General features: G+C 55.5%; 1 protein-coding gene across 2 annotated transcripts in view; it reads left to right on the top strand.

Moving 5' to 3' along the window:
- CORO2B (coronin 2B) overlaps nt 1-10,941 on the top strand; it is a 25,494-nt gene that overhangs the window by 3,871 nt on the left and 10,682 nt on the right. Inside the window, exons 2-3 of one of the 2 annotated variants that reach the window (XM_008637398.2) lie at nt 601-664; nt 5,360-5,560. In XM_008637398.2, the coding sequence (XP_008635620.1) occupies nt 617-664; nt 5,360-5,560 (249 nt within the window). In that variant the 5' untranslated portion in view covers nt 601-616. The remainder of the gene's footprint in view (nt 1-600; nt 665-5,359; nt 5,561-10,941) is intronic. The other variant, XM_017738508.1, reaches the window with a different exon arrangement.

The raw sequence follows: 10,941 nt of genomic DNA, 5'->3' as shown, positions 1-10,941 counted from the left end.
ACGAAAAACCCCCGGAATGCTTCGGGCTGGCATCTCCAAGCCGATCCCATTCCATGGGCAGGGACATTCCCGCTGTCCCGGGCTGCTCCGAATCCAAGTGAGGGAAACTCTTCCAGCTGCCCCCTCCCTGAATCCCAACCGAACCCAGACGGATTTGAAGGAATAACGAGGCCGGAGATGTCCCACGTCCCACATTCCATGGATTCCATGGATTCCGTCGCCATCCCAGGCTGCTCCAAGCCCCGTCCAACCTCACCTGGAACGTTCCAGGGATCCAGGGGCAGCCGCAGCTGCTCTGGGAATTCCAGCCCAGCCCCTCCCCCGCTTTCCTAGGGAGCAATTCCTTCCCAATATCCCATAATCCCACCTTTTCTTACCACAAATCCATGATTTTTATGGAATTACCTCGTCCTCTCGAAGAGCTTGAGCTGCCGCGTGGAATTATCCCAACCCTGGGAGGAGCAGACGGGCTCGGAGCCACCAAAAATTCCCTGCTGGGGGTCGGACCGCGGCCCTCGGGAACAGCAGGAAGGGAGCGGGGGTTTTCCCTGGAATTCCCGGGATTGTGAATGGAATGTTTTCCTTTCCCTCTCTGCACAGAGCTCTGGGCGAGTCCATGAGGGACCTGCACAAGTCTGAGGTGCCCGGGAGCAAGCGCGGCCTGGTGAGTGTCCCGAGCTGGGAATTCCCACACAGCCGGGACTAAATCCATGGAAAACACATCCCGAGCCAGCCCGGAGCCCCCGGCAGGGGCCGGCTCTGCTCTGGAGATCCCTCGGAACGAAGGGAATTCGCGTCATTCCCACCGCTCATCCCGCGCTGCTTTGGGCTGGCCATCGGGGGGGCGAGGCGTCCATCCCGCGGCGAGGTTGGATCGGGAATTCTGGCCCCGTGGTGGGGATGGATCGGGAATTCCAGCGCCACAGTGAGGCTGGATTGGGAATTCCAGCCCCGCAGTGAGGTTGGATTGGGAATTCCAGCCCCACAGTGAGGTTGGATTGGGAATTCCAGCCCCACGGTGAGGTTGGATTGGGAATTCCAGCCTGTGGTGAGGATGGATCAGGAATTCCGGCCCCGTGGTGAGGTTGGATTGGGAATTCCTGCCTGTGGTGAGGATGGATTGGGAATTCCAACCCCATGGCCAGGCTGGATCAGGAATTCCAGCTCTGCAGTGAAGTTGGATTGGGAATTCCAGCCTGTGGTGAGGTTGGATCGGGAATTCCGGTCTGTGGTGAGGTTGGATCTGGAATTCCAGCCCCACGGTGAGGATGGATTGGGAATTCCGGCCCGCGGTGAGGATGGATTGGGAATTCCAGCCTGTGGTGAGGTTGGATCAGGAATTCCGCCCCTCTGGCCAGGCTGGATCAGGAATTCCAACCTGTGGTGAGGATGGATCGGGAATTCTGGCCCCGCAGTGAGGTTGGATTGGGAATTCCGGCCCCGCTGCCAGGCTGGATCAGGAATTCCAGCCACCTCCCGCTCCTGAGTTCTCCCCTCCCTGGGAATTCTGGTCTGTGGTGAGGCTGGACTGGGAATTCCAGCCTGTGGTGAGGATGGATTGGGAATTCCAGCCCCACGGTGAGGATGGATTGGGAATTCCAGCCTGTGGTGAGGATGGATCAGGAATTCTGGCCCCACGGTGAGATTGGATTGGGAATTCTGGTCTGTGGTGAGGTTTCCAGCCCTGTGGTGAGGTTGGATTGGGAATTCCAGCCTATGGTGAGGATGGATCGGGAATTCCAGTCTGTGGTGAGGTTGGGTCTGGAATTCCAACCCCATGGTGAGGCTGGATTGGGAATTCCAGCCCATGGTGAGGATCTGGGATTTGTTCCTTGAGGCTCCCAAATCCCCCAGTCCTGATGCTCCCAAGGTGCAGATTCCCTGCAGAATCCACCGGGGATTTGGGATCACGGCTCCATCCCGGGAATCCCCCCAGGAATGTGGCCCGGCAGCGAGGCTGGGAGGGATTTTTCCCTCCAAAAAATCCTAAATTTCATATTTGTTCCCTGTTTTCTGCACCAGGGAACCGCGGGATCTCCGTGGGCTGGGATTGGGCAGCTCCAGCTCCTTCCCAGCGATTCCAGACCCTTGATTTTCCTCTGGAAAAGCGGCTCCTGTTTGTGCCCAGTTCACGAGCGATTGATGCTGGGAATGTCAAACTCCGGCGTTCCTGACCTTTCCCATGGAAAAGAACTTCCAGAGGCTCCCAGGGATGCGCAGAATCCCCACGGGGCTGCGATTGGCTTGGATTTGGCATTTCTCCCTCCAAAACTCAGCCTTGATTTGATCCGGAAAATCCCAGGCAGGGAATCCTTGTCGCAAGCTCGGAGGGAGGCAGGAAAATCGGGAATAATGGGATTTTGGAAAGCCTCAAAGCCCCCTCCTGAAAAGCCTGGAATTTTCAGCGTTGGATTTCCTTTTCCCAACGTGGTTTTCCAGGCAAATCCCTCTTTTTTTGTTTCCCACCACTGAAGCGAATCCACGGAACAGCCAATCCCGAGGAAGGAGCCCTTTTTTCCCATGAAAAATCCATGGCAGATGGGATTTTTCCAAAAAGCGGGAAGGGCCCAATTCCAAGGGAAAAAAAACACCAAAAAGATTGAGGGGCGGGAATTCTTCCTCCCAGAAATTCCAGGTTTTTTTTTGTTCTCCGCGAGCTCCGACGCTCGGGGCGGATTAACGGGAGCTATATTTAGGATATCCAGGTTTTTTCGGGATTAGGGCCGGGGCTCTGCCGTGTCCGGAGCTCCTTTCCCGAGCTTTCCCTTGCTCCCGCTGTTTCCAAGACTCCCGAGGGATGAAAGGATCCTTTGAAAAGCCAAACCCGCGGAGCCAAGAGCCGCTCCCGGGAAAGGCCGCGGCTGCCAGGAAAGCGGGAAAGCATCCAAGCACGGCCGGGGGCTGCTCCTGGGATCTCTTCCCAGTTTTCCAGCATGGCTGTTCCCAAGGAATGAGGGCAGAGCTGCTGGGGCTCCTTCTCCTGGTTTTCCAGGCAGGGACATTCCCAAGGAATGAGGACAGAGCTGCTGGGGGTCCTTTCCCAGTTTTCGGGGCAGGAATATTCCCAAGGAATGAGGGCAGAGCTGCTGGAATTTTGCTTTTCCCAGTTTTCCAGGCATTGCTGTTCCCAGGGAATGAGGGCAGAGCTGCCGGAATTTTGCTTTTCCCAGTTTTCTAGGCATTGCTGTTCCCAGGGACTGCGGGGTTTTCCAGGCATTGCTGTTCCCAGGGAATGAGGGCAGAGCTGCTGGAATTTTGCTTTTCCCGGTTTTCCAGGAATTGCTGTTCCCAGGGAATGAGGGCAGAGCTGGCAGTTTGCTCCGGAGCCCTGGATTCCCTCCCCCCATTCCTGTTATCCGTGTCTTTGTTCCCGAGTAACGGATGCTCAGAGAGAGGAAAAAAATCGGGATAAAAACCGAGAGGTTCTGAGGCAACGAAATTCGGGAACAATTGGGTCAAATCATTGGGAAAGACCAAGGAAAGCGGGAAAAATATCCCAGGGGTTTGGAATGCTGCCGAGTTGCTGGAAGGCAGTGGAAAGAGAGTTTAAATTCCAGCGGAAAATGGGGAATTCCATGTTTTCCTGAGGTTTTGGGAAGGGTTTTGTCCCCTTGGCCGGGTCACACCCAAAGCTTCCATGGGAAGTTCCCATTCCCAAAGCATTCCCGCCGGAGGAAGCTCCTGGCCAGTCCCGGTGTGGGGCCGCAGCTGCTCCCGTTCCCACCTTTTCCTCTCGCGCTTTGTCTCATTCCGTTGGGAAAGGCGCTCCGTTCCTTCCCGCTGGGAATGTCAGCCCCGCCTGGAATGCTGCCGGTGCCGGAGCGGGATCCATCCCGCTGGAGAATCTCAAATCCATTGTCTCCGTCCAGGAAATCCATTGTTTTTCCAGCCCTGAATTCCAGGGATTCAAGAGCCCGGATGTGCGGAGGGGAGAGAAAGAAAGAAAGAAAGAAAGAAAGAAAGAAAGAAAGAAAGAAAGGAAGGAAAGAAATTCCAAACCTTTTTCCTGCTTGGAATTCTCGCCTGGATTGTAAAAACTTTGGGATTTCCATCCTCTCACCCAGCAAATTGGATTCTTTTCCCACAATTTTCTGCCGTAAATCCCAGAATCCTGGAATGCTTTGGATGGGAAGAGACCTTAAAGCCCATCCTGGGATTTCTGTGGGCACTTCCCACTATTCCGGGCTGCTCCAAGTCCCATCCGAGCTCGCATATTCCAAGGATTTGGCAGCCACAGCTTCTCTGTGCTGATGGAAAGTGGTGCTTGGGAATGTGGGGATCTTCCTGGGAAAAATTCCCGAGTTTGCAGCGTCCCCCTTGGGATGCTGGAATTCCATTGGCTTTGCTCCCTGGCGTCCCTGGGGGGGCTTTGGCCACATCCTCTGGAAGCGGCTGCAGGGTGGGAAAATCTTTCCATGTGGGAGCCCTGGAATCCCTTTCCTTGGGATTTTTGGTTTGCCGGGATCACCCGGTGGATCCTTGGGATGCCTTTTCCACCAGGATCGGGTGATGGATCCTTAGGAAGCCTGAGCTTCCAGGATCAGGCGATGGATCCGTGGGATCCCTGATTCTTCAGGATCATCTCATGGATCCTTGGGATGCCTTTCCCACCAGGATCAGCTGATGGATCCTTAGGATACCAGAGCTTCCAGGATCAGGCAATGGATCCTTGGGATCCCTGATTCTTCAGGATCATCTCGTGGATCCTTGGGATCCCTCATCCACCAGGATCAGCTGGTGGATCCTTAGGATAGCAGAGCTTTCAGGATGTGCTGGTGGATCCTTGGGATCCCCGCTGGCTCCTGTGCTGCTCCGTGTGAAAAATGAACGTGGAATATTCCCGCTTCCCGACGCTCCCTAAGCGCTCCCATCCCGCTCCAATTCCCGCTCTCCCGCCATCCAGGCCAATCCATTTCCAAGCCGGCACATTCCAAGCCCTAATTCCATTGTCGTGTGCAGCCGGCGCAGCCCAGCTGAACATTCCCGCTCCAAAGGGGAGCAGCTGGAATTCTGCAGTGGCACCGAGGCTTTCGGAGCTTCTGGGAGCTGCTCCTCGCTCCAGGGGGATCCCTTAGATTTTCCAGGAATGTTCAGGGTGGGTCGGGGCCATCCCAACATTTCCATATCCCGCCAGGTTGAAATAGGAATGGGAGAGCAAGCATGAATGGGTTTTTTGGCAATGCTGAGCCGTCTTTCCGAGCCTTTTGGGAGCCATTCCAGCACTGGGGGGCTGCTTAAATCCATCCGGAATGTTCCTGTTGGAATGGGGCCATCCCAACCCTTCCAGCAGCTAAAGACGGGAGAGCGGCCGGGCGCGCGGCGTTTCCGTGGGAACGCTGATCCCTGCGCTTCCCCGCAGATGTCATGGCGGCCGCAGTACCGCAGCTCCAAGTTCCGGAATGTTTACGGGAAGGCGGCGAGCCGGGAGCACTGCTTCGACGGCGTTCCCATCACCAAGAACGTCCACGACAACCATTTCTGCGCCGTCAACGCGCGCTTCCTCGCCATCGTCACCGAGAGCGCCGGCGGCGGCTCCTTCCTCGTCATCCCGCTGGAGCAGGTGAGATTCCGGATGGGAATTCCCGCCCGGAGCCATCCCACGGTGTCCCAGTCCCTGCTGGTATTCCTGGGGTTTCCTTGGGGCTTCTGGGAATGGGAATTCCCGCCCGGAGCCATCCCACGGTGTCCCAGTCCCTGCTGGTATTCCTGAGGTTTCCTCATCATCCCATGAGAGATTTGGGAAGGGAATTCCCAGCTGGAGCCATCCCAAAGTGTCCCAATCCCTGCTGCTTTTCCCGGGATTTTCTGTGGGGTGAATTGGTGAATTGGAGTTTTTTAGGAATTCTGGATTTGGGATAGGGCAGGGATGGATTTGGGATGGGACAGGGCTGAATTTGGGATGGGGCAGGGCTGGATTTGGGATGGGATAAGGATGGGATTTGGGCTAGGACGGGGCAGGATTTGGGATGGGGCAGGGCGGGATTTGGGATGGGACAGGGATGGATTTGGGATCGGACGGGGCGGGATTGGGGTGAATTGGGGTTTTTTAGGAAGAATTTAAGCATCCCATAAAAGCATTTTTGGAATCTCTTGGGGAGTTTTTCCGGCATTTCGGACACCGGGAATGTCTCCGCCCAGTCCCATCCCGGTGCCGCTCGGATCCCGGAATTCCGAGGACGCGGCTCCTTGTTGGAGCCTCTCATCCCTTTGGTTGGGCTTTCCACGAGCCGAGGGAACGGCTGGAGGCCCACGGGGGTTCACGGTGGATATTTGCGTAAGGGAGCCTTGCTTCCTATTGGTGGGCCATTCCACGAGCCGAGGGAACGGCTGGAGCCCTTCGGGATTTCAGGTTGGATATTTGGGAAAAATTCCTCATCCAGAGGGTGCTCGGGCACTGGAACAGCTCCTTTCCATGGGAAAAGCGGGATTGATCCCACTCATCCCTGATCCTGCCAGGATCTTCCTCCCTCTCCCGTTACGCTTTTCCTTTTCCATCTCCATCCAAGATTCCCTTTGGCCTTTCCCAGGAATTCCCCCGGGATCTGCTCCATCTCAAGTTGAAATTCCCATCAGTCCGGCGGCGGTGGCGACCTTGAGCCTGGAATTTACCTTGGATAGGGAAGGGGGAGGGTTTTGGCAGGAAGAGAATCCGTTAAATTCGGATCAAAGGAATTTTTCCAAGGAGGGAGGTGAGGCCCTGGCACAGATTCCCAGAGAATCCGTGCCTCCCCCATCCTTGGAATGTTCAAGGCCGGCTTGGAGCAAGCTGGGCCATTGGAATGGGATAAAATCCCTTCCCACCCGAATCCCAGGATTCTGGGATTCTTGGATTCTTTGCTTCGCTCCCAAAATTTGGGCACTGCCCTGGGATTCTCCTGCATTCCCAGCTGGAATGCACATCCCACCCTGGGCACCCGAAGGAGCTCCCAGGCTCATTCCCAGGAGGAATTTTGCCCTGGAAGAGCCGCATTCCCACGGAAGAGTGGCATTCCCTTCCCTACGGATGCACCGATCCCACATTCCATGAAGACACTCCACACATGGAGCGTCTCCCGTTCTCCCGGACACCAAATCCAGGGCCAAACCCAATTCCCAAATTCCCAAATCCCCAAATCCCCAAATTCCAGCCGGGAAGGGAAGCTGGGAGAATGGAGGAGCTCTCCCTGTTTCTCCCCATCCCATCATTCCTTTCCCTGTGCAGCATTCCCGCCTCTCCCGAATTCCTCTTTCATTCCGGGAGCCGCTCCAGATGGAAGGAATTCGAAGGAATTCCAATCAGGATTTAATTGCCGAGCACAGCTTGAGCCTCATTAATATTCCCAGAAAAAAAATCCCCGGCAGCTTTGTCTGAGCACCCGGAGCGCTCCGGCTCCATCCCCATCCCTGCTCCTTCCGCACCCTCTGCATCCCGAATCCTGCGGAACGACCCCAAATTCCCAGCAAATCCCCATTTTCCCTGGCAAAATCCCAGTGGGATAAAAGCCGGGATGCCCTTTGCCACCTGTTCCAAAGGGATCCTTGGAAATCCTGGCATAGCCGGCCCATCAATCCCGGCTGGAGCGGCCCTGGATGCTCCGCGGCGAGAGGAGTTCATAAATTCTAGGGGGGTTTTATCTGGAGCCTGATTAGCTCATTAAGGAGAAACTCATTTTCCTTGGAATTCAGCAGCTCACGAATTAATTGGGATCCATAATTAGCAGCTAATGGAGGTAACCCGGATACCGGGCGCCGCTCCGTGGATTTGCCGCCGTATTTTTGGATCCTTTCCCTGGATTTTGCCCTCAGTAAAGCTCCCGGGATCTGGGCCGCGCCAGCTGCTCCTCCCGCACATCCCGAATCCCAAATCCGGCTCCCGGCGTTTTCACGGAGCGATCCGAGGGGATGGGAGCCTTGGGAAGAGGGAGCTTGGCTCCTCCTCCTTCCCACATTCCGGAGCCTTGGCCGTTGGGAATGAGGCTCTTCCCAGCTCCGGGGTGAAAATATCCCAAGGGAGCGGGGGAAGGAGAGCACCGGCATCGGGATCTGCGGGATTCGCTCCATAGTGATGGGAGAATCCCGGAATCCTGGAATGCTTTGGGTGGGAAAGGACCTGAAAGCTCATCCCATTGCACCCATGGACAGGGCGGGATTTGGGACAGGGCAGGGATGGATTTGGGATGGGGCAGGGAAGGATTTGGGATGGGGCAGGGATGGATTTGGGATGGGGCAGGGAAGGATTTGGGATGGGGCAGGGATGGATTTGGGATGGGGCAGGGAAGGATTTGGGATGGGGCAGGGATGGATTTGGGATGGGGCAGGGAAGGATTTGGGATGGGGCAGGGATGGATTTGGGATGGGGCAGGGAAGGATTTGGGATGGGGCAGGGATGGATTGGGGATGGGACAGGGTTGGATTTGGGATGGGAAAAAGGCTGGATTTGGGATGGGACAGCACATGGAATTCCCAAACTTCCCTGGATTCCCTTCCATGTTCTCTTCCCAAAGTTCCCGCCTTCCAAAGCAGCGGGAATTTTTCCTGCAGGAACAAAATCCAGGATTCTCTCCGGCCTCTGCTCCAATTCCCACGTCCTTGGAGCTTTTCCCCCTTAAACTCTGGATATGGGAGATTCCCTGAAGGAATTTCCTGGGATTTTCCTCTTCCTGTTTTAGTCTGTGGGAGAAAATTCCTTTAAACATCGGCAAAAGAATTCCTGAGGCTCCCAAAAAATCCCTGATTCTTCAGCACTGCTGCTCCAGCTGATATCCCAAAAATTCTCTGGGAATCCCAGCCCTGTCATCCGCCTGGCTTTAAACACCTGGATCGCTCCCAAGGAAAAAATCGGGATGAGATTTGAATGCTGGGAGCGGAGCAGAGCAGGAAAGGGTCGGGAATGAGGGATGCGGGACGGGAAATCGGGAATTCAGTCTGTGGCTAAGCCGGAGGTTGAGCCTAAGGAAGCGAGGTCGGGAATTGCGGCACTGCCCCAGCTTTTCCTGCCCCCTCTGCCGGCTGGAATCCACAGGAATCCCGGGAAAACAGGGCTGCTCATTCCTGAGATTTCTTTGGGATGTCCCTAATCCCATGGAATGGGAATTTATGGGGTCTTTTGGCTTTTTAATCAACAGCTTAAGCCCAGCTTTTCCTTTTCTGGGATAAACAAATCCTGGGAAGGGGGGGAAATTAATCCCGAAATTTTATCCAGAAATCCTGGGGGTGTTTGGGAATTTTTAGGGAAATGGGGAAAACACTTCCCATGGAGCCTTCAGAGCCTTTCCCAAGGTTTCTATCCCGGAATTTGGGAATAGAATTTCTACAGAAAGCTGGGCACGGCTCATCCAGGGAATCCCAGGAGCAGCTCCGGCATTTGGGAATGTCACTGGGAGCTCCCATTGCGGTGCCAAGGAGCAGATTCCCAAAATAATCCCGAGGGCCTGAACACATTCCAGGGCCCAGGAGAACAAGGAATTCCTGAGAGGTCGGATCAGGATTATCCATGAACCACGAAAAGCAGGGATGAGCCAGGAAAAATCGCCCATCCCATTGGAATACCCACATGGATCCAGAAGGATAAAAGGCCCCAGGAGGGGGGCCAGGATGCCTCTGGAATTCTGATTCCAGCCTCATCCATCTCCCAACTCTCATCTATGTCCCGCTGCCTCCGGAGGCTCCCGGGATGGGGATGGACCCAGGGAACAGAGGGAAAAGCTTTTGTTCCTGCTCCTGGCATGGCTTTGATCCCTAAAATCTGGGAGCTGGAGAGGAATCCCATCCCTAAATCCCATCCCTAAATCCCATCCCTAAATCCCATCCCTAAATCCCATCCTTTTGGCTTTGTCATGGAGCCCCAGAGCTCATCCCGTGCCGGGTTCCTGGGCTGGGATGAGATTCCAGCAGCCCCCGATCCCTTGGGAACGTGGCCCACGGCTCAGCCGTGCTGGGAGAGGCTCCTCCCACTCCCAGCTCATCCCAGCAGCTCCGTTTTCCATGGATACGAAGCTGGAGCTCCCATCCCAGGGCTCGATGCCCGTTCCCAGCATTCCCACACGGACACGGCCCTTGGAGCAGGGAAAAGCCGCTTTGGAGCCCCAAATGCCACGGGAGGCAGGAGAATTCCCGGGTTTCTCCCTCTGGATGCACCTGGCTGGAAAAGCCGAGGGAAAAGGTGCAAAAGGGAAACAGGGAAAAGAGGGAAAAGCCTCTTTTCCTGCTCCTGGCGTGGCTTTGATCCCGAAAATCTGGGATGCAGCTTTTGTGCTCCGGGAGCTCCTCAGGGTTGTTCCCAGTGGGATCCAGGGAGCTGATGGGATGTGATGGGATTTATCCTTAATTTAAGAGGGATTCTATTCCATGGATTTCAACCTTCATCCCGGGAAAAAGGGCGGATTTCTTCCCTGCTTTTTGGCCTGGGGATAATGGGAAAGAGGAGCTAAATCCCGGGAAAAGTTTTGGTGCATTTTAGAGCAACTGAGCTGGAAAATCTGGGAATTCTGATCCCAAAGGATCCCAGAATGTGGAGTTCGTAGGGTGGGCTTTGGGGCCTCAGGACAAGGAAGGGCTGGAATTTGTCCAGGAAAGGGAACGGAGTTGGGAAAGGGGCTGGAAAACCGGGATCCGGGGAGCTGGGAAAGCGGCTGGAGAAAAGGGGGATGAGGAATTTCCCCCTCTGGAATTCCCTGACAGGAGGGAGCAGCCAGCTGGGATCGGGATTTGCTCCCGGGGAACAACAGGAAAAGTGGGAATGAGCTCAGTTCCGTGGGATTTCCTCCTCTTTGGCTCCCAAGGAGGAGGGAGATCCTTGGAAAAGCCAGGGAATGGATTTATCCCGAATTCCAGCCCCTGGAGACTCCAGGATTTCCTGGGAAATGCCCCCCGGCTCTGGCAGCGCTTCCCCGATCCAGCTCCTGGAGCCGATCAGGGAGCAGCCGGAGAAGCTGCTGGAATGGGCAAAGCGGCCCAGGGGGG

Source organism: Corvus brachyrhynchos, unplaced genomic scaffold (assembly GCF_000691975.1).
Source record: "Corvus brachyrhynchos isolate BGI_N302 unplaced genomic scaffold, ASM69197v1 scaffold200, whole genome shotgun sequence".
NCBI lineage: Eukaryota > Metazoa > Chordata > Aves > Passeriformes > Corvidae > Corvus > Corvus brachyrhynchos.
The sequence above is the reverse complement of the archived record's forward strand: the minus strand, read 5'-3'. Positions and strand labels throughout refer to the sequence as shown.